Raw genomic sequence first — 24,513 nt, 5'->3', positions numbered from 1 at the left:
TTTCCTTTGTGCGGAGGGTGGAAGATAAGCACTTTTTTTTTTTATTTTATTCTGGAAATAGATCATCAGACAATAAATGGCTTATGTCAAAGCGTGAGCAAGTTCTTCATCCAGGCAGGAGGTGTGTTCATGGAATTTTCTTGCGTACGTGCATCCGTTTTACAGAATAAATAAATATTACTACAATCTATTCTAAGGGTCACTCGTCTTTCCGATTTACTCTGAGAGAAAGTTTGATGCCAAGAAAGCAATTTTTAGCAACTTGGCCGAGAGAAGGTATTATATGTTTGAGAACCGACCTTTGGGTGGCACTTGAGAACATCCTATTCCTATCCGACAGATAACTGGATACCAGTCTCCTGTGTCCTAGAATAGAATAAAGCTGGTCGTTTTGACTCGAGTCCGACTGCTGAACAGCTAGCGGTAAATGCTTACGCTATTCTCTGAATTCTTAACAGATGAGCGCAAAGAGAGCAACTGAGCAAGTCGTCGATGAATGTAGAAGTTTGATAACACAAAGAAGAAAGAAAAAGGAAAATACTGCGCAGGTATGTGCAGCAATCAACACATTATTACCTTTAAGGCCTGAATCCTTATATGCCGAGTCTCAGATCCATAGAGTGATTCCAAATGCTAATTCCTACAGCAATTTTCCTACTCATTGATCAAAGTTGCAGAAACTATACCTAATCTACTCAAAACAAGTAATGATACAGTTCCCGACCGGAGTGCATGTTTTCTTCTCTCGTGCAGATGAAAAGAAAGCACATAATTGCAAAAGAACTCAACAAACATTCCAAGAAAAACTATCTACAGTATTCCATACAAGCTAATGGTAGTCCTGAAAACCTGCCACTGATGTCTTCAAAATGTTGAAGCTGCTAGCTCTCTTAACTTTCTTGTTCAAACAAAACAAGACAGGGATACCAGCTGCTTCTTCGACCCAACATTTGGTAAATCAGCAACCCTCATGCAATGAGTATGTAGGCTTGTAGCAGAGGATGCTCTTTCTACTTGCACGTGTATTTAGATATTAAAAGGATAAAAGCATTAAGTGCAATTTGTTACTACATGATAAGAATACACTATAGCAACAGCACTAACTTTCCTCATTTGAGTCGGAGAAAACACCGGAGCAGATCGCTTTGGAAAGTTTATGTAAAAGAACAAAACAAACATCCATATGTTTTATCAAATAAGAATTTAGGTACTGCTTATTAGGTCATGCATTCTGGTTATACCTCAGTTTTTGTGCTGCAACCTTCCACTTTCTGAACCAGCATATGGATCAAGTATGACATTTAACACTGCAGGTTTCCGTGCCGAAAAAGATTCAGCAAGTGCAGATTTGAGTTCATCAGGCGTCTGAATGAGATAACCTTTCCCCCCAAAAGCTTCCGTTAGAACATGATAACCTGCTCCGGGAACAAAAGACGTGGGTGCTGGGTCATCTTTGTGAGGCCCTGTGATTTCTTCAGGACTCCTTCGATCACCACCGTAAACCCCACCATTATTGAAAACTATAACGACTACAGGTAACTGATATCTAACCAAGGTCTGCAAGATAAAAGTGCACGGCATTTAAATCAATTAAAAACCATAGAATTGGTGTAAGGACACTAAAACAAAGAGAAATGCTGAATCATGATTTCATAAGGATCGCTAGTAAAAAAATAGTAGGTAAGCATAGGCCTTAAAATGTTGCTTCTTTCTATGAGTTATCAGGAATGAAGAAAAGGGGAATTTTTCTGATTGAGTGCTATTATCAAAAAGATTTATAAAACAAAAGGTACAATAAGATCGGGCTCATGCACCACAATTTAAGGAGATGGTAAATTGCAGCATGATTCTGGCATGAAAAGTATGAACTGTGATGCAATTCATCGACTAGAAAACATACAAAGCAAAATACAAAATTGATCATATTGCCAAAGATAATATGAGAAAAGGGAGAAATATGTAGTCCCATGATTATGAGCATTATATCTATCTATTTTAAACCTTACTCGTGGAAGACCAAAGTTTTATTATCCTGTTCTCAGTTACGGATTCACTAAAACAAGTTCTATAGGCAAACAAGAGAGCATTCTTTCTGCAATCACTTGTCATAAAAGCTCTCAACCAGACAACAGTTATTAAAGCAGATGCCTTGTACCAACTACTCTGCCCATATATGATAGGGATCATACAAGTCATTCTGACTATGATGAATAGCCTGTTTTAAGAACAAATAACTACTCAATCAGACAAATTTCAGAGAACTTGTAGTTTTCCAATTCAAATAGCTTTAGATACACTTGTTTCTGTTGTAAAAGTTCTCCTAGTCACTTGAGTTCTGTAAGCAAATGGGTGGACCAACCTTGACTTATTTCTGAAAGTTTTGAATAAGGAGGAAAAAATGGGTTGAATCAAGGAAAAACCAAATATTCCATGAGAAACACTTTAATTCCAGCCAATCACTTGATCTGCAAATAAGAATCACAGGAAAAGTACAATATCTCCCTCCTGCTTTTTTTTTTTTAAACAATATCTCCCCCGAGATAACTCTTTTCTTTGCCTTTCAACACCTGTTGGAGATCCAAAAAAATTGCTCTAATGCAGATAGCATGGTGGTAGAAATAGTGTATCAAATATGGTAGAACGCAAACTGGAACATATAAGTTTGGTAAGACTCAGAACAAATATCACCTAAATCTGAAAGAAGAAAAATGCAAAACAACAAATACACATTAAATGGTGCTTCAAGGCATTCATGAAATTGATGATACTGATGCAGTCGTTAGCAACTTCTGGAGTGCAATTCTCAAGGCTGACAAGAAGAAAGGAAGTTCATTTTCAAGAAAAACTCTACTATCCATTGACGCCCCAGTAAGAATGCAATAGACATGAAGCAAGACCTTGCACCAATGGGAAAGCAAATAAAACCAGAGCAGAATATAGGGAAAAAAGTATTCTGGTATGCAGACTAAAATAAACGCAACAACTCACAATGAAGTGATGTATGTCAAAATGACAATATGAAAGACAGTAATGAGTGAACAAAGACAACAAAAAGAGGCATGAACAGCAACAAAAACAAACCTCAACTTCCATTGCACTGAAACCAAATCCAGAGTCCCCTTCAACAGCCACAACAAGCCGATCAGGCGATGCCACAGCAGCAGCAATGCAATATCCCAGACCAACCCCCATTGTCCCCCACGTCCCTGCGTCCAACCTAGTCCTTGGTTCTGTCTGAACCAACACTGCCCTGCCAACATCCATAGTATTTGCCCCCTCAGAAACTAAAATTGGAGCAGGACTACCCAATCCAAGAATTGCATCCCTAATAATCCTTAATGGTGTAGTATAATTAAATGGAACAACATCCTTCGCCAACTGAACCTCCATTTTTGACACATTCTCCTTAACCTTCTTTGCTATGGCCTCAACCCAAGGGTGAGACTTTCCTAAACAAAAAGGTTCATCTTTGATCTCCTCGTATATCCTTTCCACAACATCTTTGGCATCTCCTACCAATCCCACACTAGGCTTCCTTAGTTCAATCTCATCCTTATCTATGTCCACTAAGATAAACTTCACATCTTTGGACCACTTTGGTGGCTCCCCAAAATGCAATAACCAATTAAGCCTTGCTCCAACAACCAACGCCACATCACATTTCCCAATTGCCAGTGACCTGGCAGCAGTGGCAGCTAACTCATGAGTATCAGACAATAAACCTTTCCCCATAGGAGTCGGTAAGAAGGGAATTCCAGTACTTTCAACTAGCTTTTTCAATGCATTTTCGGCTCTAGCATATGCAGCCCCTTTTCCAAACACGATCAAAGGCCTCTCTGCTTTCCTCAATAAAGCAACCGCCTTTTCAATCTCTGAATTCTTAACTAAGGGCTTGGCAATCAGCTCTTTTTTCCTACTATTCTCAGCTTCATCAATCAATTTCTGGGCCTCGGAATCAGCAACACTTTGGTGAAGCACATCAGTGGGGAGGTCCAAATAGCACCCGCCGGGGCGACCCGAACCAGCTCGATCAAGAACCTCGAAAACAACGGTAGGGATTTTAGTAATATCAGTGGCTTTCACCGAGTACTTGGAAAAGGGTTCAACAGCGGCAATTTGGTCGAGCTCCTGGAAGTCACCACGGCCGAAATCCTTCTGATCACACGAGCCGGAAATCAAGACCATGGGCCAGGCGTTGACGCCGGCGTTGGAGAGACCAGCCAGCCCATGAACGCAGCCGGGACCGGAAACAGTGAGAAGGATACCGGGACGGCCGGTGAGGTAGCCGTAAGCAGAGGCAGCGTAGCCGGCGGACTGCTCGTTGTGGAAAGCGACGAAGCGGATTCCGAGAGCCACGGCCCGGTTGGCTAGGGAGGTCACGGGGATGCCCACAACTCCGAACATCTTGTCCACCCCGGCCCTTGCCAGGCACATGGCCACGAGAGTGTAGATGATTCGCAGAAAATGAGGATCCTAGTGGTTGGCAATTTATACTAAAGTAGAGGTACAATTTTCATGCTTCTTTCTTTTTTCTCTGCCCCAGCCAAAGAACGATTCGATTCGGTGGAGGGGACTGAGGGAGGCGATCTGGGTTGAGCATGAGTCATCTGATTGGGAAGTTACGGTGAGATTTTGTCACCAAGTCCAACGAATTTGGGCTTTCTCGTTACCAGAAGAAAAGAAATGAATTTGGTTTTGGCTTTCTTGTTTATTAATATTTACTACTTCACTCCGACGTGAATTGTGAGTTGTGACCCATTATTTGGTACGACGAGACAAAGCTGCCCGCTATGCTCTTTCTTTCTTTCTAATGCTTCATCGGAAATATAAAGCGCAAACGTGATTGCTTCGGAAACAAAGTTGGCTTTGAGGTGAATTTGCTAATTTGACCTGTAATACTGGGTTCAAAAAGTACATAAGCTTTTTTGATAAATATATATATATAGAAAAGATTGAAATTTTGTTAATTTTTTAATAAATCCGCCACTAAAAATGGCACAATAAATTTTGAAAGATCTTTCCACCAAAAGACATGATGATCACATATAAATTTTGCATCATGAACGACCTTTTATTCCAATTCTTACTCATCCATGAAATACTAGATACTTCTCCAAACTAATAATTAAGTAGAAAATAAAAAATCTAGAGGATTATCAAACCAAGTTAATACAAACTTAACGGTGCCATGAAATATCTTCTACTATATGAAAAATATAACAACAAAAATATACCAAATTCATACAACCTATTACGTGAAATTCATACCAAAAATATATGAAAATCATACAACAAATAAATTAGTTTAAGATACCCATTAAATGGATTATATTCAACAAATACATCTTATATTTTAACGGTGCCATGAAATATCTTCTACTATATGGTATGAAGAAATATTAGAGGCACATATACAAACGGAACCAAAAGGTATCTAACTTTTAGTGTAGTGTTTGGACTGACTGGTTGGTGATTATTTTCAAATATTATTTTAAATAATTATTATATGATATAATGCATGTAAAATAATAAATAATTAAAAAATAAATAAATATATCAAGAATTGTGTTTATAATAATATAAACGAATAATTTATTAGCAAATAATTCCGATCCAAACTCACTCAATTCTCAGGTAACTGTTCTCACGTCGAAGCCGTACAAAGAATTTTATAAGAACTAACCAGGAGCCGCCGCGTCATCTTAAACTACTCACATTGAACTACACCCGATCCTACCCTACAGCTGTATGATAAAACGCTCCAAAACCCTCTTTCAGCTTCTCGTCGCCATCAGCCACCACCACCGCCCACCCTCCATTCCTCTCAGGTAACTCTCTTTTCTGACGTGTCTCTATATACAACTGCCTATATTTACATGTAGTTGGTGGTGTAGATATGTGTGTATACATAAATGTCCTCACTTTTCTTTCCTCCTGTAGTGCACCGATATATCGTAACAAACTCTACAGACTTATCAAGCTTTTTTCCCTATTAAATTTATGGACTTAACAACAATGGACCTTGTTTTCTGCCCTTTAATTGCGTATGAAGAACTTGTTTTCTGGGTTTTTCTTCAATTTTTTTTTATTCTGATGTGTTGTTTGACTGTGCCCGAACCCTTGCCGGATATATGACTGCTTCATCAAGTGATAGGGTGTCGGGATGAAATATTTACAGCCCAGAAATTTCTTTTGTACATTTTAATAAAGATTTTATTTTTTTGGAAAGTGGGCAGCTTGCTAATTGGGTTTGTTTATTAGTTTGATTGGTTGAATTCTTGTAGTTAAACAAAAGAGGCCAAATAAAAAAAAAATGATAAAGAGGAGATTTTACAAGCTTGATCACGGTGATAGAGATGCTCCCTCTGAATCTTCGTCTTCATCTGACTCTGAATTGGAGGCAGAAGCCACTGCAGAAACAGAAGGCGAAGAGGAGGAAGAAGAAGATGGAGATAATGATGACAGAATAGCAGAAGCAAGAGGGGGTCAAGCTGTGTCCTCTTCTTCAGGTACCTTTGTTTTTTCTGGCAGTGGGTAAATTGTAACTTACAATGCTTGAGAGCTATCATCACAGAGAGTGAGAAAGTGCTGAAAAGTTAGTGACAGTACATTGTTACATTTTTTGAATTACTAAACGGACAATTCATAGGAGCTTTCTTGCCTAAATGGTGAAAGGCAACACTAGTACATTACAGGGTGAGAATTTCCAAAAGGTGTGTTATTGCCTTGCTTCGAAAGATAACAGTTTTTTTTTTTTTTTTAATATTGTATTAGTATCATTTGAATGATATCTCCGTGCAGTGCTTTAATTTTACCATTGTTATCTTTTTTAGGTATTTCATCTTGTTTCTTGATGGCTTTTGCCCCCTTCCTGCAGGGTATGAAAGTGAGGATAGCTCTGCAAATGAACTTAATCTAGATTCTTCAGGTTGGTTTGGAACTTTTGATATACATGATTTTCTGACCTAAAATCTGTAGTTTCTAAATGGCCCTAAAATTTTGAAAATTGCTAATTTAGAGTTTGATGGTAACATATGTCTGTGCTTGTCTAATTTGTGGTAGTAATGGTCTTACTGCTATCTTTTGGACTTCGGAGTATTAAGCAAACGTGTGAATGGCTAGGTCCTCTGAACGACAAAGAAGCTTTTAGTTTTTGTTATAAGTAAACTCTCAAGGATGCATACAATATAAATTGCCTATAGAACAAATGTCTAACCATGTTTACCTCTAGTAGGTTTACCAACAAGTGAGGACGATGGGGGATCTCGAAATGATGGAGAAAATATCCTGGAAAGTCATCCATCTGGTGAAGGCAATGTGGAACATCATAATTCTGTGCCTGAAGTTAGTGATATCCCATCTGATTTTGCAGATCGTGTGGTAAAATGTAAATCTGTTTTTAAGTGTAAGCTGTGCCCCAGAATTGTCTGCTTGACAGAGGATAGCTTGAAGGCTCATTTGAAATCCAAGGTAAGCACAATATGAGAATGGGGGCATGCAACATGTACACTTAACTACGTTATGTTTAATTAAACTTCTAGATTTTTTACTGCATACTATTTTTACAACCAGCGGCGGCAACATTTTTCTCTAAAATGCAGAAGTGCGTCATTTCTTACTTGTGTCTTGTGTTGGAATTGAGGGCTGGCATTTGAAGAATGATATCTACTTGTGGCATTTGAAGCCTTTACTTTCTGTATAATCTTCGTAAGACTGATTAAAACTCTTTATTGTGTGTCCCTACTGATTCATTTCACAAAAGCATGCTCTTTATCTCTTAATAGAGACATGCTCGATCTGAAAAGTTATTGAGAGAAGGGAGGCTGAAGCTTATGCTGGATGATGATGGAAAAGCTAATGCAGAGGTTGATCCAGAGGATAACTCTTCTGCTCAGGTTAGATCACTTGCAGTTGAGAGTACGCTGCATCATTTGATGCTGTAAGCATGATCTGGAAGATGGCTTGGCATAATTGAATGATTACTCTTAGCAGATTACACCTAAAACCCCAGGGGGAGCCAAACGGCGGCATATTCACAGCAAAAATTTTAGGAAGGTAAATCTTCTGTCACCCAATGAATGTGCTTCACATTAATAAATGCCAATTGTAATCTTGAATATCTTATGACTTTCAGAAAAAGGGAAAAGGTTCGAGCCTGGATCATGCAAGGCAATGGGCAAAGAATCCAGCCAAGAAGAGACTTAGAGATGGCAAGTGAAACATTGCAATCAGATGGCTTTCCTTCAAGAAAACAAAGCAGCTAATGAAAGTATAGCATGTTGATATCAGATCTGAGGCTTTTCTGCGCCCCCCATTTTCAGCAGGTTGGCCCTTAGGGGGACGGGACTGGAGACAAGGGATGCAGGAGGGCTGGGTCAAAGGCAAAGTTGCCTATTTTGTGCTGTTATCCTGCAAATTCTCTGGGAACAGTTTTTTTCCTTTTTTCTTCGTATTTTGCATTTACATTATCTATCAGTATGTCAACCGCAAGATATTTCAGACTGCCAATTTGTCAATGTACTGCTAAATCTTATTATTATTATTTTTTTGGTAATGCTTCTAATCTTTTCATTTTCTTTGTGGTTCGTGTGCATGAATTGTGAGTATCAACATAAGAATTGTTCGAAGGACCCTGTGGGAAATTGATATTTTACGTCCATTCTTTATGTCAAGGGCCAATTAGACGCGGTTCTAACTACCGTACTTGTACTGCTTGAGGGCAAATAATCATTTTACTGGCTTAAACAAGTACCTACTGAAAAACCTGCTGCTGGAGGGTAAAAGCCTCACGTTTCGTTTAAATTAATATGATGTTTGGGAAGTTCATATATGGAAGGACTAATGTCGAATCTGCAGTTAAAGGGATACCACGAATCACAACGGAAGTTAATAGTTAAAAGAACACCTGCAAGCCATCAAATAAGGAAAGCTTTGAAGAAAAGGCATTCTTGCCAAATTGGTGAACAAAGGTCAAAAGGCCAATGTTAACTGTAATGTAACATACATTTCAGAAGGTATACTATTCAAACAAATCGTTAAACTTACTCTTGTCAATACAGCTGTGCAAAAAGGCTTTTTTCTAACTAGTACTCAGATTGCAAATGTTAAAGCAGAAGCCTACAGCCAAAAACTTTTCCTCCAAAGTCTTCTAAGTTCCACAACAAAACTAGAAGAGCACACGAGCTGCAGTAATTATCAGCTTAACTAACCAAAAGCTATTCAAAATCATGTGTGCCACTCACAGATTCACACAGAGAGCAGAAAAGAAACAGTTGACTCTGTAGACAGTCCACCTATAGAAGACAGATATCCTCTTCAAACACAAATAAGTCAGCTATTAAGCAAAGTTAATGTCATTGTGATTTATTGTCCTCCATCTGAAAGATGACCTGGTGAAGCAGGCACTTGTTCATTTCCTTCTGGTTCAGCTGCATGTTCAGGAGGAGGTCCTTGCTCTCCACTTTCACTATTTTCTGGGTGAAAATTGATGGGGAACTTAGTCACTCTGGGCTTGTCTGTAAGTATATTTCTCTGAACCCTGTCAATCAAAACTTTCTGTGGAGGTTCTTCTCTTAGCTGGTCATCATCATAGTCATTGTTCACATAGTAGCCCACTCGAACAAATTCCTGACCCATATAAGAACAGGTCAGTAGAAGCACTGTTACACCAATTATGTCTTCTTCACGGATTTTGGAAGGATCTGGAGGGTCTGCCTGGTAGGTCACCAACAAAAGTTGATAGCTGCAATGAGTAACAAAGATGGTAAACAAATTCATAAAAAACATTTCATTCGATGGGAGTTACCTGCAAGACAAAACGGTAATTACCAACATTGACTGGCCCAACAAGAACGCTTTCTAAAAGCTGGTCATAAGTTTCATCCTCAGCAGATCCAACATAGATGAGTTTCCATTCTAAATCTGTATGTGCAGTACAGTTATCACAAGTGCAAAAAACCACAAAGCTAATTCATAATACCAAGACAAAAGTTTTTACAAATGCTAACTCAAGACAATCTGAAGGATATCAGTAGCAAGGATGATATCATGTATATATTTACTTTCACAAGTAACCCCATAACCAAAAACAAGAAGGGAAAAACAAAAGAAAACACCGATAATATGATGGTTTTTATGTTCAACAAAGCACCAAATCTGATAGTTCATGAAGGCAAATTTAAGACAAGGAGGTACAATTGCTTTGTGAACTGTTCAACCAGATGCACACGGCTGATAACAGCGAGCCAGTTGAGAAAATTTCGTACAAGACACAGCAATATCCTCCAAAGATCCCAAAACTCCATACATCATTAGATAGACATGGAATGGCAGTACTTATACGATGATACTGTAAAAGAAGCAAGATTGAGGCCCAGTTCCAGATTTGGCATATTCAAGACACTAAAGGATGTACGGCGAGAACAATTATTAACTTGCCATTATGGCCTAGAGCATCTATTATTACCCGTTACGCGCATTAATCAATTGAAACATATATTTAAACCCATGCATGATTCGCATAATACATCCAATACAATGCGTGAAAAGCACAGCTGAAAGATAAATTTTAAATTAGTGAATTTAATGCTACGGAAACAGCCAATAAGAGACTTGATATCAGAGAACCTAAATGGATGTAATGTGACTCATTGTTGCCAAAACTATGTGGTGGAGGACCGAAGCAATCATTTAAGGCTTAACATTGCACATAGCAGACATCCAAACTATTAAGTGCATTGAAAAGCCCTAGAAAAGTATTGACCCATTCATTTCTCTCTTCATGCAACCTTTCAAAACAAGTCTTTTAGCCTGATGGCAAACACTAACTTGTAAAATGCTACTGTTGCAAAAGTTTGGAGCACATAGAAAAATTTCTTTACATGGCAAGAAAAGCATTATATTCTTCCAAAACCAATACGTACGATGCTAATCCAGTAACAATCAACTCACAAAACCAAAATCAAGACAAGTACAATTGCACCTGCTCTTCTTCAGCTCCCAAAGTTTGGTACTTGCTACAGTTAACACAAAACACCATTTAAGGTTTTTTTTTTCTTGGGTGGGACGGGGCCATCTGGGTAACAAAATTTAACAGCAATTGGAAGATGCAATCATTTGACTGTTTAAATAAAATTATCTTGTGGGAATTCTCATCCCCGTCATTGTAACTTCTGTTTTCTCAACGACACCTGTTTCTTTCTTTGTGTCCTTCAAAAAGAACACACTCACTTTTCGGTGCTATACAGAAAAAAGAATACTGCATCTGATCTGTTAAACAATATTGGGTGCTCTAAGATGAAACTGAAGCCCCAAATGAAGATGGACAGCGAATTTTTTTAGGATTCTGAAAACTACTTATAAGCACCACCAATATTTTACTGGTTGACACAGATCACCTCAGCTTTCCGGCATATGCTGTTACAACAAGATAGATTTTAAAAGAAAGCAGTTTAACCCTTCCCAAAATTGCCTGCATTAACAAGATTCAAGCTAAAAAACCAAAGTGCATATGCATGAATTAGTCAAAAAATTAAGCACTAAACTACATTGTCAGTGTGTGGACCTTCTACGTTAAATTTGCAACAATTTTTGCCAAATCAGTACAAATGACATAAGAGCTACCTTACAATTTGCTTAATATGGAGATGAAACTACTATAAATTAGCAGCTAATAACAGTATCTAACTGATCAATTAAAAAAAAAAAAAAGGAATTCAGCTAATTCACGACCAGACACTTTAGTCTTTGCTGAATTGATGATGCATGTGTGTAATCCTGCCCAGTTCAGACACAAAAAACTATTAAATTCTGAAGTTACAAACCCTAGAAAAGAGCACCCATGCAGAGACCTAGATTACCGTCTTCAGTTAACAATGATAATTCTTCTTTCCAACTAGGTTTACAAGCATTTGGTAAGTAAAAGAATCCTGCAAAATCCGCAAAAGTAGAATAAATTTTCCTTACAAGCTCACACAAAATCCAGATTTAACGATTTGTTCACTGTACAAAATAGTATATCCTAACAGAATGTGTCGACATAATAGATTACGACGTAGCAAAAGGATCTCGAAGTTCTATAAAAGTGCTATTAACTTAGTTAGAGGAAAAGAATTACCGTCTTTGAGAGGAGTGACGCACTCGTAGGAGATTTCGAACTGAAAAGGGGTGAGAAACGGTGCCGGATTGTCCAAGACGGTGACGTTGGTTATGTTAACAGCACTCATTTTTCCCACTTGAGCAAGCTAAAGTAAACTTGTAAAATCTCGAAGGGGTTTTAGCTTTATTAGACAAAGTTGAAGCAAAACCAGCTCAGCCCTAGATTTCTTCTTCATGGAACGGAGGCAAAACGCCTCGAACTCGATGGTCGGCGGAGAAAACCCCAATAGGAGGAACGACGGCGACCGCGACTCAACACGCCCAGCAAGAGCAAAGAGGAAGGACTAAATACTCTACTACTGCTTCTCTTCTGCTGGAATGACAACAATTTCTCCAGTGTATTACTGTTAGGCTAGCTCTTTATTATTTTGATCACCGGCTACCCGTTCGGAAACCGGGACTAGCCGGTTTTGGCGCTTGGCGGGAGTTTTTGAGGTGCATATTTTGGGCCCACTGGGCCGCTCCCTCTCCTTGCTACGTTATCCGTCTTAGGAAATGGATGTTTACTGGGCTCATATCGTAATCCAGTCTTAGTCTTAGGTTACATCACATGGCTTACCCAAACTGGTTTGTCACGCACCTTCGTGTTCGTGAGACGGACCTAAGGCAGCAAAAGGATCAAGTGCCTCTGAGAGCAAAAGATAAAGTAGTAGTAATTCCGTCCGAGGTCAAGAAACATCTGTACAGTGGCTGGGTTCAATAACTAGAGCACATTTGCTGCTTTTAGCTTTTTGAGGGGATGGATATGTTCCATCTTTCTTGGACATTGCTAGACTCTCATGGACGAAGATTACAGACATAGGTTCTTGCGTTTGCCGAGCAACATGGATCCATAATGACGTTTAAGCATTCTATACAGAACAGATTCCAACTTATAGCCATAGACATGGAAGGAATCTTGTTTATATTGCTACATCATACAAAAAGCTTATCCATCTACAGTGATACAAAAGCTCAGCTCAAACTATTTTGTCGAGGTTCATCTTTCGAGTTTGAGAATTGAACATTTCTGCTATATCTGCAGATGTGCTACATTCCTCAGGATTTCTATCAGATACAGATCCAACAAATCTGGGGAACCTGACTGAGATCCCACGGGACGGATGAATTAAACCAATGGCTGCATGGTGAACAGGGGAGACTGTGAAATCTGCACCCCTGATCTCCCACACTAATTCTGCAGCAAACCACATATCAGGCACCTCCACAGTTCGATAATGAGAAGGCTTCTTTGCAAGGATTTTGTCCCCAGAGAAGAAATCTTTCATCTGTTATAAACATAGATGCCTGATCAGTTTCTGAGCATCTGGAAAGTCATCTGAATGCATTTATGACTTACCGGCAGCTTACAATACCTAGCAATTTACCAAATTGGAAAGACAACGAGGAGGAATCCTTTGCATCAATTTTGCATATTCATACGAAGATTTGAACTCGGATAAAAAGATGTTACAACTAATGACACAACTCTCACAGACAACACCACCAACCTAACTGAAGGTTTCAATCTAATTAATAGCCACGGAGACTACTATTATGCGCATGTATAGAGCAATAACGCTAACTACTTTTAATCTTATAGATGAAACATCAAAAGCTACCAAGTAATCTCAAGTTAACTATGACATATCAAAATCTTCAATTACCATGAGCTAAATAGTAAAAAAGACCCCCCCCCCCAACCCCAACCCCCCACGAAAGAAAAAAACTAGTAAAAGGACCCTCAGCTGTGCGTCATCAAGTGTTTTGCAGCCTAAGAATTTTGAAGTTCACTGAAAGAACAAGTCAATACCAGATTATGCTTGATTTACCTCTTTGTAGAAGGAATCTGAAAACCCAGACATGACACGGCATACACTCTGGAACTCTTCCGTATCAGGATTGTAGCAGGCCATAAGGAAAGGGCTGTACCTAAATCATTGAAAAACAACAAACAATTACACACATCAAAGATGCAACTAAAAACAAGTCTTTGGGTTTCCTAATGAAGAAAAGGAAAACAATCTTTGCTCCTGAAAAATCCAACATGACACTAAAGGAAAAATCTGAAGCATCATAAACAGCCTTAAGTTAAACATTTAAGAAATAAAGAAGATATCTTTCACTAGCACGATATTAATGATTGAAATATTTGCGTTCCAATTGAGAAACTTAAGAGGCTAATGATTATCTAACGTATTTTCTCAACACCGCATGATGGGTTCCATTCATCTGGAAATAAAATATCTAGACGAGCTTACCAAAGTAAGGGAAAAGAGCTGATGCATACAAACAGTAGGATAAAAGTGCAGAACAAGAAATAGCTGGATTATTACCATCCTGCTTTTCTTCCATTCCCGTGCCAAGCACCTATAGGGACTAAATCCAACGAATCACTTAGACCTTCCACATAATCTCTTTTCACCTGCAAAAGCAAAACTATTTGTTAGTAGCAACAATTGTTTTGCTTTGTTAAGATTTTATAACTTCTGTTACGTCACCTTTAACCATGCATCAGAACGCTTTGACGGAGTATATCCAGCATCCACATCAAGAGATTTAACCATGACTCCTTCACAGGAGGAATGGATTGCATTATCAAGAAAACAATTCATCCTGGTCAATGTGGCTTCATTATTTGGACAAGCATCTTCTGCCTCCACCTAAACGAAGTAAATTCATGACATCTTTGACAACAAAGTGGCTATCATATGTGTTAACAATAAATTACTTACCGTAATTTCTTTTGCATACTCCAAATAACCTGGTCTCTCCTGACCAAACAAGTCCTTCAAATCTGTAATTCAGAAGCAAGTTTAAAATGAGCTTAAAATAAGATCTATGCAATTAAAAGTCACCCCCAGGTAAGATAGAAAAATCTACTCTGCAAAGATGGAGAAAGTGCATACGCATCCGTCTTTGGCGAAGGGGAAGGCTCAACAACCTGGAGAAAATGTGAATCAAGATCAGTGAGAGACGTAAAACTATATAAATCAAACTAGTCGCAGGCAAGATTAATCATTTAGTTTAGATGAAAATGAGACCAAACAGATTGATGGTGACATAAGAGTTCAGAACCTTTCTCAAATCCCCTGTAGACTGCTATAAAGTATAACCATAGCTTGATATTGAATATCATACATGACAGTAAAACATGATTTAAACCATAAATGTTTGTAGAAAGGTACAAGATCATTACTGCTTCCCATTCGCGAACATAATATCAAAGATGAAAACACAAATATCAACCTGCATATATAACAAAATGTCAGAAGCTTGTAATACTACTAAGTAATAAGGAGGTAAAAGAAATGAATGAAAACCCGTAGATAATGAAGCACTTGATAGGCCTGTTTTCAGATGCTTTAGTTCAGCTGATTTTAACTTCTTCCTTCTCAAAACCTCGCCTTTTTAAAAGCTTCTTACACATGTTTCATTTTGCTTTTCAATTTCTACTTTCTTTTATTCAAAGGTGAAAAAACTGACTGCTCGATTTATTTAGATAGCTCACATTAATGCACATTCATTCTTTCTCCGGAAACTCCTGACCTTCAATTAATGCAAAATGATCATGATTGGCTTCTTCAAGAATTTGAACAATTCATCATCAAAATGCAAGGAGCATTCATGCTTTTATCTTTCTTAAAATGGCTTTTGTAAATGCCTAGTACCTAAATAAGAGAAGACAAAATACTGCTCGGCTAACTGCTTGCAGAAACAATTTGACCACTATTTAGGTTAAAATATCCATAAAACTCTCTTCATGCCACAACCTGGTTCTGGATTCCAATAGACAAACCTACTGGAGAAAAACAAACATGGCTTTTGGATAATGACCAAACTTCTCTTAGATTCATCTTGTTTCTTCCTTTCTGATTCCCAGATAATCATTGAACAGTTATGACATTAGGAAAAAAAATAGCCGTGACCATTAGAAGACAAAATAAATGCCAAATGTTCTTAGCGGGAAATTTCCATAATCTTGTGTAATCATTTTCAGCGTCGAACAGCTTCGACCTCCTTCAATAGGTAACCATGTAATGCAGAACAAAAATCTTAAGTTATCTAGGTTTAGGAGAGAATACAATGAAAGAATTAAGTTTACTACTTTCGTCCCAGTGCATATCAATGATGTCAACAAGAACAGCAGAACCATATGGCAAGTAACAGTAATCCAAATGCAAATTTATACCCAATTGGCACTCCCAATAACACAAAACTCTACAAAATTTTTAAGAAAAGTAGAGGTTCCCAATATGTAAAAGAACATAACATGCTACCTTTATTTTTCCTACAGAAACCATGGAATCTTTACTTCCTCTTTCCCGAGAAGATAATTCTTGGAATGACATAAGCTTCATATTTTTCTTCCTATCAATTGCAACTACCTGGAAATGCAAGGTCATACACAAATAAACAAACAGACGACCATGATTGAAGACGGTAATAATCATTTCAAGCCATGCACAAAAATAATCAGCATGAATTTCAAAGCCGACAAGTCTAGTATATTTCATCAGAGAAGCAATATACCTCTGCATCCACTATGAAAGTTATTGAAGCAGAGCCGCATGCTTCCCCAATTATATCTAATAAATCAGGGAATTTTGTTGTTGTTTCATCCCCACTCCGTGAGAATACATGAACAGATCCATTATCTAATCTGTGAATTTGGGCTCGCTGGCCATCATATCTGAAAAATGAAAATATATGCTGCTCAGAAAAGTCTGGACAGACTTTTCAATTAAGAAAGGACATTGTAAATAAAGTTTTTTTTTATTTTTTAATCTACATAAGTTACTTGTGATTTGCTCTTTCTCACAATAACATACGAAATTCAAACAGAAGATTGCAAACAAATTCCACATCCTATAGGAGAAAAACAAGATTGTGCGCCTTGAAAACCATACATCTTTTGGAGCAAATACATGGATGGATCAGAAATTGGATTTAAATATCAAGCAAATGTTGTAACATAACGGCCTTATAGATTCTAAATTCAAGGACCTGTGGCATCCTTTTCCCCTCTTAATTATCAGACCAACAAAGCATGGAGTAATATGCAGTTCAGATCCGAATTCATAAAAAAGTGCACCAAACACTTCAATGTGATCAGACTGGTATGCTTCCTTGGATGTGAAAGCCAATCTTAACAGTGATAAATAATATTTGAGAAATAAGATACCTCTGAACCCAACCCAATCAAAGGAAGAGAAGGCAAACATATTCAGTTTGAAAAGCATCCCAGTATGAAGTCCAAATCTTTTAGACAAGAATGATGCAAAGTCATGCAATGGATTTTTTCTCGTTGAGCAAAAGTATTCAACTAATCCAACATGTAAAAGATTCTGACTTCAATGAATGGCATTAAATTGGGGGAAGCATATCAGGATCCAGAAACCAGACAAATCAACCTAAACAATTGGATCACAGGCCATTACATCCATGAAGTAAAACCATTGAAATACTTGATATAAACTTCTGATAGCGCAAAAATTTGAGGCTTGTCTTAAGAACATAAATCTACATCAGTTTATAAACATAGGGCACCTCCAAAAAAATTAGAAATCTTCCACGATGGATATAACCTTCACCAAGCCAACCACACAAGCGCCAAATATTAGAGTTATCTCACCTTAAATTAAGTGAAAAAAATAACTTCAATCCACTAACTGAAGTGCCAAGGAACTTTGAAGTATTTGGGCACATGCGTAAATGGCAGAACCCCATCCGAAACATTATATATATAATTCGGCAAAAACACAAATGAGTGCGAACCCATTACGTGAAGAAAGGATCTCAGAATTGAAAAAAAAGTTCTAGCATTTTTACTACTCACCCATAAAATAGCTAGACTTCCAGAACGGAATGTATAAAATGAGATTGCTAGAGCCACTAAGGTGTACCATCAAACTGTCTCCTACTAAGCATTCAAGAAATTCATGCTGTGTAGAAACCAAGCGTGCAAGAATTGTCAAAAACAGAAAGATCGGCAATACAAAAGAAAAAGCAATAGCAAATTTGTGGAGAACTTACTTATATTCACACGTCAAGGCTTTGTTTTGAAAGAGCTTCAGAACCTGAGGGGATCCATTAGTAATCCTACAAGAATAAGAATAATTAATACAAAGAGAGATAGCATCAATTAAATAAGACAAAAGGAGGAAGTATAAAAGCAGCAGAAGTAGGTGGCAAACATACTTTGCAAGCATTGGCTTGATGGGTATGCCAGGAACCATTGATAAAGCCATTGAAGAAAATTGAACTCCTTTCTCCATTAATTTGGGTATTAGTAAATCCTAATCAACAGCAAATCAAAGCATTCAGGGCATTAATGGTTTGAAGATGCTATAGCTAATATTTTCATTCAGAAGAATAATCAGACAACTCATAGATATTAATACACATTAAACAATAAAAGAAGCTTTTATCTTCATTGACAGCATTGTCAAAACCAAACAAATTACAGAAGGATAACATGGTGCATTATGATAATACAATATCATTCACACATAAAAATTTCAATATTCAATCAACACCTTTAAAATGCATATGCCATGCACTAGTACATAGAACGAAATGCTTACCAAATGAGGAAGTATGTTATAAGCGTCAACGACAGCTGAAGAAAGGCACTAAGAACAAGAAAGAAAAAGAAATTTAATGCAATAATCAGAAGGAAAAAGTTATTAAATGGTACATTGGACAAAAGGTAGTGTAATAGGAATCACATCTAAATAAAAACATTGTTCAACCAGAACATGGTGGAAACTAGTAGTTGTTTTTCCCCAGCAAGTAAAAGCCACGTCAACAACATTTCTTTTGAGAAGTAAAATCTCATGATTTCTGACCCCAAAGAAGGGAACATACTTGAAGATGATCCTTCAAATTTTCAACAGGTCCTTCACTGGAGGTTATTACAATAGCTTGTGCTAATGCAGGCAAAACAGTTCTCATCATCGCTCCAATACGCAAATTTCTAACCTACATATAGAATAAAGATCAAAAGACCACCACCGTACTATATGCATGATCAGCAGAAAATTAACTACACATCATCTCATGTAGATCATTCTGTATGATATTTTCTAGTGCAGATCATATGATCTCCTTTTTCAATGCATATGGAAAACTATGAGTGTGAAAATACAATATAATCATTCACATAAACAGGATCTCTTCAAGAGACCAACTCTGACTCATACATCACCACCCTACTCATCCTCATATTTGGCTAGCTATTCCTAGATAGCATACCCATGTAGTGGATACTGATAAAAGATAAAGTAGCATCATTTCTCACTTATCCTTCATTATCTTTAAAAACTTCTTGGTTTATCATGTATATTACCATAATTGTCCTCACCCTTAAGAGGCTAACTCACACTTTATAACCGGAAAAAATGAAAAAAAGAAAAAAGAAAGGAAAAAGAAAAGATGACTAGGGTGCTGGAACACAACCATGACACAAAAGCAAAATACTTTTATCTCACGGCCAACACATTAGATTCCAAGTTAACTAATAAACATCAACAAAAAGGTAACGCATTAAATTTTCTACATCTTGATTCTTTTCACATCAAGAAAATCAAACAAACTATTAACACCAGTTATAGCTCAATGCAGAATCAACTAGAACTCAAAAGATTAATCTTTCAAGATCAACCAACTGTGCTAAAAGATTGTGACTTAACAGTATAAGAAGAAATTTCAGATAAAGCATGCCATACCAAGGTCCTGACAAGAAACTTCATCTCCATTTCTCTACATGAACGCATAAGATTCACTATAAGGTTTTTCTTCCGAGCTGTGCTTCCACTACCTGTTTGTAAACTGATGAATTGTACATGAAAAAATGGCAGAATCCATACTGGACTACCATAATCTTTAAAAAAGAAAGAAAAAAAAAATTTAAACAATAAGACACATCCGAAGATACAAAAAAGAAAAAAAAACACAATCTGCTTTTTAAGGTGTATACAGAAAAGAAGTTAATCTTGCTAGAAATCTGTCAAGGAAAAATAATTGACATGTTTCCATTTTGAAGAATGTTTTAACAACAGGCGTAATCTTATAACATCTGCCACACACCAATGAGAAAATGAAAATTTCTACCACGACCTTAGCAAAATTAGAATGCCCTGTCAAATTGAAGATAACTAACCAATACATATATAATTTCCAGCAAACCAACTGTCACCCACTGGCTCCACCACTGAATACAGGGTAGCTCATGATCAAGTATGGAGAAAAGGGGAAACCAGAATAACACTACTCGACCACTAATATTCACTTGTTGAAAGTGATATAGTGAAAATATGATTTGCTGACTGTGAAATTATGCATATTGTACCTTATCTTTCGAAGAACAGAATAGACACCTCGAACAGTAAGCCCAGCATGAGGAGCAAGTAGTGGTTGTGTTGTTCGACAAAGCTGAGCAACATCACCTAATTAAGTATGCACCAGTTTAACATGAATTTTTAAACACAATCATGATCCAACCTTGTAAAGAGTAGCATATAGCCATTAAGCAAACAATAAACAAAAGTAATTTTTCATACCAAGATCACCTAGGCTGTTATACAAGTCACGCACTCTAGATTTGTTTGTCCCACAAGCATCTTCCAATGCTGCTACAACAATGCTACCACCAATATTAAGTTCCTGTGCACACAATCGCCCAATGCCTTCCAGTCAATAAATAAAGGAATAAATTGATTACCAATAAGTTACCGAGATACACTTACTATTACCACTTAAGGTGAATAAAATGATCCAAAATATTAACATAGAAATGATCCATGGAACTCAAACATGTGATCGATATCAACTTTAAAATCTAAAACAGCAGTATATTTAAGGCTTCTGACTCTCAAGGGTCAACAAGAGGAAGGGCTAAAAATAATTCAAAGCAGACAACCTTTAAGTGTGAAAACGACAATTAGGAAGAAAGCTCTTTCTTTCTGGTAAGAATTTGGAAAATAGAACAAAGCACGCTGAGAAAGAACATAAAGGAAAACCAAATCAAAATCAAGTACTATGAGGAAATAAACGGTGTGGATTCATGCATATAAAGCCAATAACATGAGGATGTTGACCAAGGGAATGGAAATATGCCAAGAGAGGAGAAAACTTTACGAGGGAGACAGATAGAGCAGGCAACAGCACAACAATGCTGAAAGCAACAACAACAGTAAAACACACTAACCATGTTCTCATGGTCAGGAGCAATCTTGTTGGTACACAAGTACACAGAAGGTAACACATCTTCTGGAGACAAGGTCAGCAAGCTGCATATTGAACAGTAAAGTGATTAAATGATGACACAATAACTTTCCATGTGCCACAAAAAAGGCTAATGTTGACCGATTGTGGAGGTTATAGATTCTGAAAAGATAGCAAAAAAAAAGGACGTATATTTTTCCAGAAAACAAACCTCCTAAACATATTGCAAAGCATCGATGTAGCTTTTATTTTACCCCTTTCTTCCTCAAGCAGATTAAAACATCGTGCAAGATGTAGGTATGGGGCAGGCTCCCCCTTTTTCCAGCAAGCTGGATAAAGTCAATGATACACATTACATATAATAACTCTCCTACATAAATAACTCTCTGTATAAGGAAAGAGAATTAAGACAATAACTAGAAACCAACCATGCTCAATGGGAGAATATTTTTCAGGCAGTAACGATACGTAATTCACACCTACATTATCTGTTGGTTGTACAGTTAAAGATGTGACAGTCTCACATGTCAATCCCTCTAACGTCTGAGCACATTGGTCAGAAGAGCTATTCCCTTTTGACGGTTGAATCTGGAACTCATTAATTCTCTCTGACAGGCTGACTTTTTTCTCCATGATACTACCACCAGAATTGTTAAAATAGATATCTAGTGCCACATTAACATCTCCTTTTGTCTTCTCCAAGATCTCAGCAGCATGCCTTCTTAATGCGTTGTCACCATTCACAATCTGAATAAACTGATCCACCTCGACTTTGTATCTCTCAGTACAGTGATTTAACATCACAGCATCATCATCATGAGAATGCCCAGATGCAGCTACAATCTCTTCAGCTTGAGAAACAGAAGGGACTAATTTTTGGAAAAACTTTGTTATAGTATGCTGTTTTGGCCCATTTGACTCCGGAATTGTTTTCCTTTTAGCTTTTTTGCTTGTTTTATTTTCAGGAGTTCTCTTCCTCTTCCCTGGAGAACTTCCACTCTTACTTGGGTTAATAGTTCTTGGTAGCTTAAGCCTTTCTCTAAAAGATATATCCTGAGTTTTAGAAAGCATATTATCAGGACAGCATTTATAAGGCAATCCAGATTCAACTCCACTTAGTTTAGCAGACGATGCAAATAAACCTTCTGTTGACTTAGCTGGCAATTTGCACTCTACTAATTCTGAGTTTGAGGGAGATTTACATGCAGAGGATATGTTTGAAGCAACTTGCTCATAAAACTCAGTTTCATGTTCATAAAACTGGGAAACCGCTTCAACTACATTTCTTCCTGAGCTGTTGAGTAAATCCAACATCTGACTTCGAGTGACCCAGCTGGGTAAACAGTCACAAAGTTCTTGTGTAGATTCCTCTATGTCCTCTTGATTTACAATCTCAATATCATGTGAAGCACTTCCCTCCTTAGAAAGTGAAGAGTTTAAAACATCATCGTTCTCAATATTTTTGCTGCATTCAATTACGGACAACATATCCTCACTCCCCTGCTTTAACAAAACAGTTGGCGCTGAAGAACCAGCATTGTCATCCTTCCCAACCCCCTCCTTGGCCTTTTGGTGGAAACCCATCAAGAATTCTTCCTTAGCAGCCATCTCATCAACCAAACCCACAAAATGTTTTCGAAGTGCATTTGCATGTTTACCATCAAGTTTCTCCACATCAATGCCCACTGTAGGTATAACACGTTTAGGTTTCAAAAACTTTATGTACTCCCTAAGTTCATCATAATTTGAATGCTCACTATAAGGCACAAGGTGTATTTCAAATGAATCCTTTGTCCTCACCGCAAACTTATTCTTCTTCACTTCATAAGTCCATCCTGTCGGAACAAATCCCACAACCTTAGAATACCCTCTGTCCTTCATAATTTCCTTCATGCTAACAAAATTAGGTCGAAAATACGGCCAAGTCTCGCCCAACACATTCCAACCAACAACATGAACATTACTCTCCGTCTCATCCTCAGTAAACACTCCACACTCCCCCAACCCCAGAACACTCAAAACAGCCATTTTCCTGGCGTTGACATGAATCTTCATCTTACACCTCTGTGAAATTTCCAGCAAAATCTTCTCTTTCCCAATAACATAAGTAGCAACAAGAAACAAAACATTCTTCAACTTACCCTCATTTTCAGCTCCAACTCTCTCTATAACCCCAACAATGTATTCAATTGACTCCTGCTGTCCCGGAAAGACATATTTCGGGTTACAGTAGGTAGTATCCAAAAACACAGCATCAGAACCAATGAATTCACTTAGCAACGGTACCAATTTCATGGAATCAGAATAGCGAAAATCACCGGTATGAACATATTTCTCGAATTTACCTCCATTAACTGGAACCTTAAACAAAAACTGAACTGCCCCGGGACAATGGTTGGCGTCAACGAGGACAACCTCACATCCGTCTATCAGAAACCGTTCGGAGAGGGGCAATGCAACAACGAAGGCCGAGGGGACTTTGAGGACTTCAATAAGAAGGCGGGCAGTGACGGAGGAGCAATAAATGACGCCTTTCGACCAAAAGGGGTTGAGCCCGGTGTAGTGATCAGAGTGGAAGTGAGAAAGGAAGTAAGAGACGGAGAAGTCACCGGCGTGTTTGAAACCGTCGATGATAAAGCGGGTTTTAGGAATGAGTTTGGGTTGGGGAAGTGAGGAAGGAAGCGGGGGGAGGGGGTGGGAAATGGGCGGCGGTTGAGAGGAGACGGTGGTGTGAGCGCCCAGGTAGCGAGTGGTGGAGTCAAGGGTTAGGGATTGGCTTTCGAGCACAGTTGAAGACATGGCGGTTTGTCGGTGGTCATAAGCGGACGGTGGTTTCCAGGAGGGAAATTAGCGGGGACTGATGCAGTTGTTAAGTAGTTTATAACGCGCGACAGCGAGCCGGTTGGACTGGCGCCAAAAGGTTTGGGTGCCGGACCTGTTTTTGGCAATGTTGTTAAATTCGGATTGGATAGCAGCCCGGGTCAACGATCGCCACCTTTTTTTAATTCGCTCACATTATATGTTGTTATAATTATTTTATATTTTTATAAGTTTTAAAAATATTAAAATTATATTTTTGGTTATATTTCAACCAATTATACAAAATATTCCAAAAATATTGGCCTACAATTAAATATACATTTAAAAATT

General features: G+C 37.8%; 4 protein-coding genes across 12 annotated transcripts; 1 reads left to right on the top strand and 3 right to left on the bottom strand.

The window, feature by feature from the left end:
* Positions 1-553: 553 nt before the first annotated feature.
* On the bottom strand, positions 554-4,808 carry LOC140004253 (2-hydroxyacyl-CoA lyase-like). 2 transcript variants are annotated; one of them, XM_072058954.1, is made up of 3 exons: positions 3,082-4,808; positions 1,242-1,557; positions 554-640 (listed from the first exon to the last, which is right to left on the bottom strand). In XM_072058954.1, exons 1-2 carry the CDS (start codon positions 4,432-4,434, stop codon positions 1,243-1,245), a joined length of 1,668 nt encoding a protein of 555 aa, XP_071915055.1. In that variant the 5' UTR covers positions 4,435-4,808; the 3' UTR covers positions 554-640; position 1,242. The 2 variants fall into 2 exon arrangements, with proteins under 2 accessions (XP_071915055.1, XP_071915054.1); XM_072058953.1 differs by having other exon boundaries at positions 554-1,557; positions 3,082-4,807.
* An 864-nt stretch (positions 4,809-5,672) lies between these two features.
* On the top strand, positions 5,673-8,554 carry LOC140003873 (uncharacterized). 4 transcript variants are annotated; one of them, XM_072060269.1, is made up of 7 exons: positions 5,673-5,828; positions 6,285-6,509; positions 6,878-6,928; positions 7,235-7,470; positions 7,785-7,895; positions 7,993-8,055; positions 8,135-8,554. In XM_072060269.1, the coding sequence occupies exons 2-7, from the start codon at positions 6,314-6,316 to the stop codon at positions 8,216-8,218; spliced, it is 741 nt and encodes a 246-aa protein (XP_071916370.1). In that variant the 5' UTR covers positions 5,673-5,828; positions 6,285-6,313; the 3' UTR covers positions 8,219-8,554. The 4 variants fall into 4 exon arrangements, with proteins under 4 accessions (XP_071916370.1, XP_071916368.1, XP_071916369.1 ...); XM_072060267.1 differs by having other exon boundaries at positions 7,232-7,470; XM_072060268.1 differs by having other exon boundaries at positions 5,677-5,828; positions 6,262-6,509; positions 7,232-7,470.
* Positions 8,555-8,984: 430 nt separating this feature from the next.
* Positions 8,985-12,499, bottom strand: LOC140003871 (histone chaperone ASF1B-like). 2 transcript variants are annotated; one of them, XM_072058502.1, is made up of 4 exons: positions 12,116-12,494; positions 11,850-11,927; positions 9,806-9,921; positions 8,985-9,714 (listed from the first exon to the last, which is right to left on the bottom strand). In XM_072058502.1, the coding sequence occupies exons 1-4, from the start codon at positions 12,222-12,224 to the stop codon at positions 9,364-9,366; spliced, it is 654 nt and encodes a 217-aa protein (XP_071914603.1). In that variant the 5' UTR covers positions 12,225-12,494; the 3' UTR covers positions 8,985-9,363. The 2 variants fall into 2 exon arrangements, with proteins under 2 accessions (XP_071914603.1, XP_071914604.1); XM_072058503.1 differs by lacking the exon at positions 11,850-11,927 and having other exon boundaries at positions 12,116-12,499.
* Positions 12,500-12,967: 468 nt separating this feature from the next.
* On the bottom strand, positions 12,968-24,299 carry LOC113699444 (DNA ligase 6). Of its 4 annotated transcripts, none has more exons than XR_011818073.1 (19): positions 21,792-24,299; positions 21,575-21,692; positions 21,347-21,428; positions 20,700-20,802; positions 20,489-20,585; positions 19,866-19,968; positions 19,006-19,119; positions 18,723-18,770; positions 18,337-18,434; positions 18,172-18,237; positions 16,669-16,828; positions 16,416-16,523; positions 15,335-15,384; positions 15,019-15,079; positions 14,871-14,932; positions 14,637-14,798; positions 14,472-14,560; positions 13,968-14,067; positions 12,968-13,424 (listed from the first exon to the last, which is right to left on the bottom strand). XR_011818073.1 is itself a non-coding variant. In XM_072058500.1 (19 exons), exons 1-19 carry the CDS (start codon positions 24,160-24,162, stop codon positions 13,116-13,118), a joined length of 4,275 nt encoding a protein of 1,424 aa, XP_071914601.1. In that variant the 5' UTR covers positions 24,163-24,295; the 3' UTR covers positions 12,968-13,115. The 4 variants fall into 4 exon arrangements, 2 of the variants coding, with proteins under 2 accessions (XP_071914601.1, XP_071914602.1); XM_072058500.1 differs by having other exon boundaries at positions 15,045-15,079; positions 21,792-24,295; XR_011818072.1 differs by lacking the exon at positions 15,335-15,384 and having other exon boundaries at positions 15,045-15,079.
* Between the last annotated feature and the right edge of the window lie 214 nt (positions 24,300-24,513).

The sequence above is a fragment of the Coffea arabica genome, chromosome 7e (genome assembly GCF_036785885.1).
Source record: "Coffea arabica cultivar ET-39 chromosome 7e, Coffea Arabica ET-39 HiFi, whole genome shotgun sequence".
NCBI lineage: Eukaryota > Viridiplantae > Streptophyta > Magnoliopsida > Gentianales > Rubiaceae > Coffea > Coffea arabica.
The sequence above is the reverse complement of the archived record's forward strand: the minus strand, read 5'-3'. Positions and strand labels throughout refer to the sequence as shown.

Excerpts from the sequence above, each read along its gene's own strand:
- LOC140004253 (XM_072058954.1), bottom strand. The coding sequence starts at position 4,434 with ATGTGCCTGGCAAGGGCCGGGGTGGACAAGATGTTCGGAGTTGTGGGC. Across the intron at positions 1,558-3,081 it reads TCAGTGCAATGGAAGTTGAG|ACCTTGGTTAGATATCAGTT; the intron begins GTTTGTTTTTGT and ends TTTATCTTGCAG.
- LOC140003873 (XM_072060267.1), top strand. The coding sequence starts at position 6,314 with ATGATAAAGAGGAGATTTTACAAGCTTGATCACGGTGATAGAGATGCT. Across the intron at positions 6,510-6,877 it reads AGCTGTGTCCTCTTCTTCAG|GGTATGAAAGTGAGGATAGC; the intron begins GTACCTTTGTTT and ends CCCTTCCTGCAG. Across the intron at positions 6,929-7,231 it reads ACTTAATCTAGATTCTTCAG|TAGGTTTACCAACAAGTGAG; the intron begins GTTGGTTTGGAA and ends GTTTACCTCTAG.
- LOC140003871 (XM_072058502.1), bottom strand. The coding sequence starts at position 12,224 with ATGAGTGCTGTTAACATAACCAACGTCACCGTCTTGGACAATCCGGCA. Across the intron at positions 9,922-11,849 it reads AACTGAAGACGGTAATCTAG|ATTTAGAATGGAAACTCATC; the intron begins GTCTCTGCATGG and ends CTGCACATACAG. Across the intron at positions 9,715-9,805 it reads ATTACCGTTTTGTCTTGCAG|GCAGACCCTCCAGATCCTTC; the intron begins GTAACTCCCATC and ends GTGACCTACCAG.
- LOC113699444 (XM_072058500.1), bottom strand. The coding sequence starts at position 24,162 with ATGTCTTCAACTGTGCTCGAAAGCCAATCCCTAACCCTTGACTCCACC. Across the intron at positions 19,969-20,488 it reads TCTGTTCTTCGAAAGATAAG|TTTACAAACAGGTAGTGGAA; the intron begins GTACAATATGCA and ends ACAATTCATCAG. Across the intron at positions 15,080-15,334 it reads ATGTTCGCGAATGGGAAGCA|GTTGTTGAGCCTTCCCCTTC; the intron begins GTAATGATCTTG and ends CATTTTCTCCAG.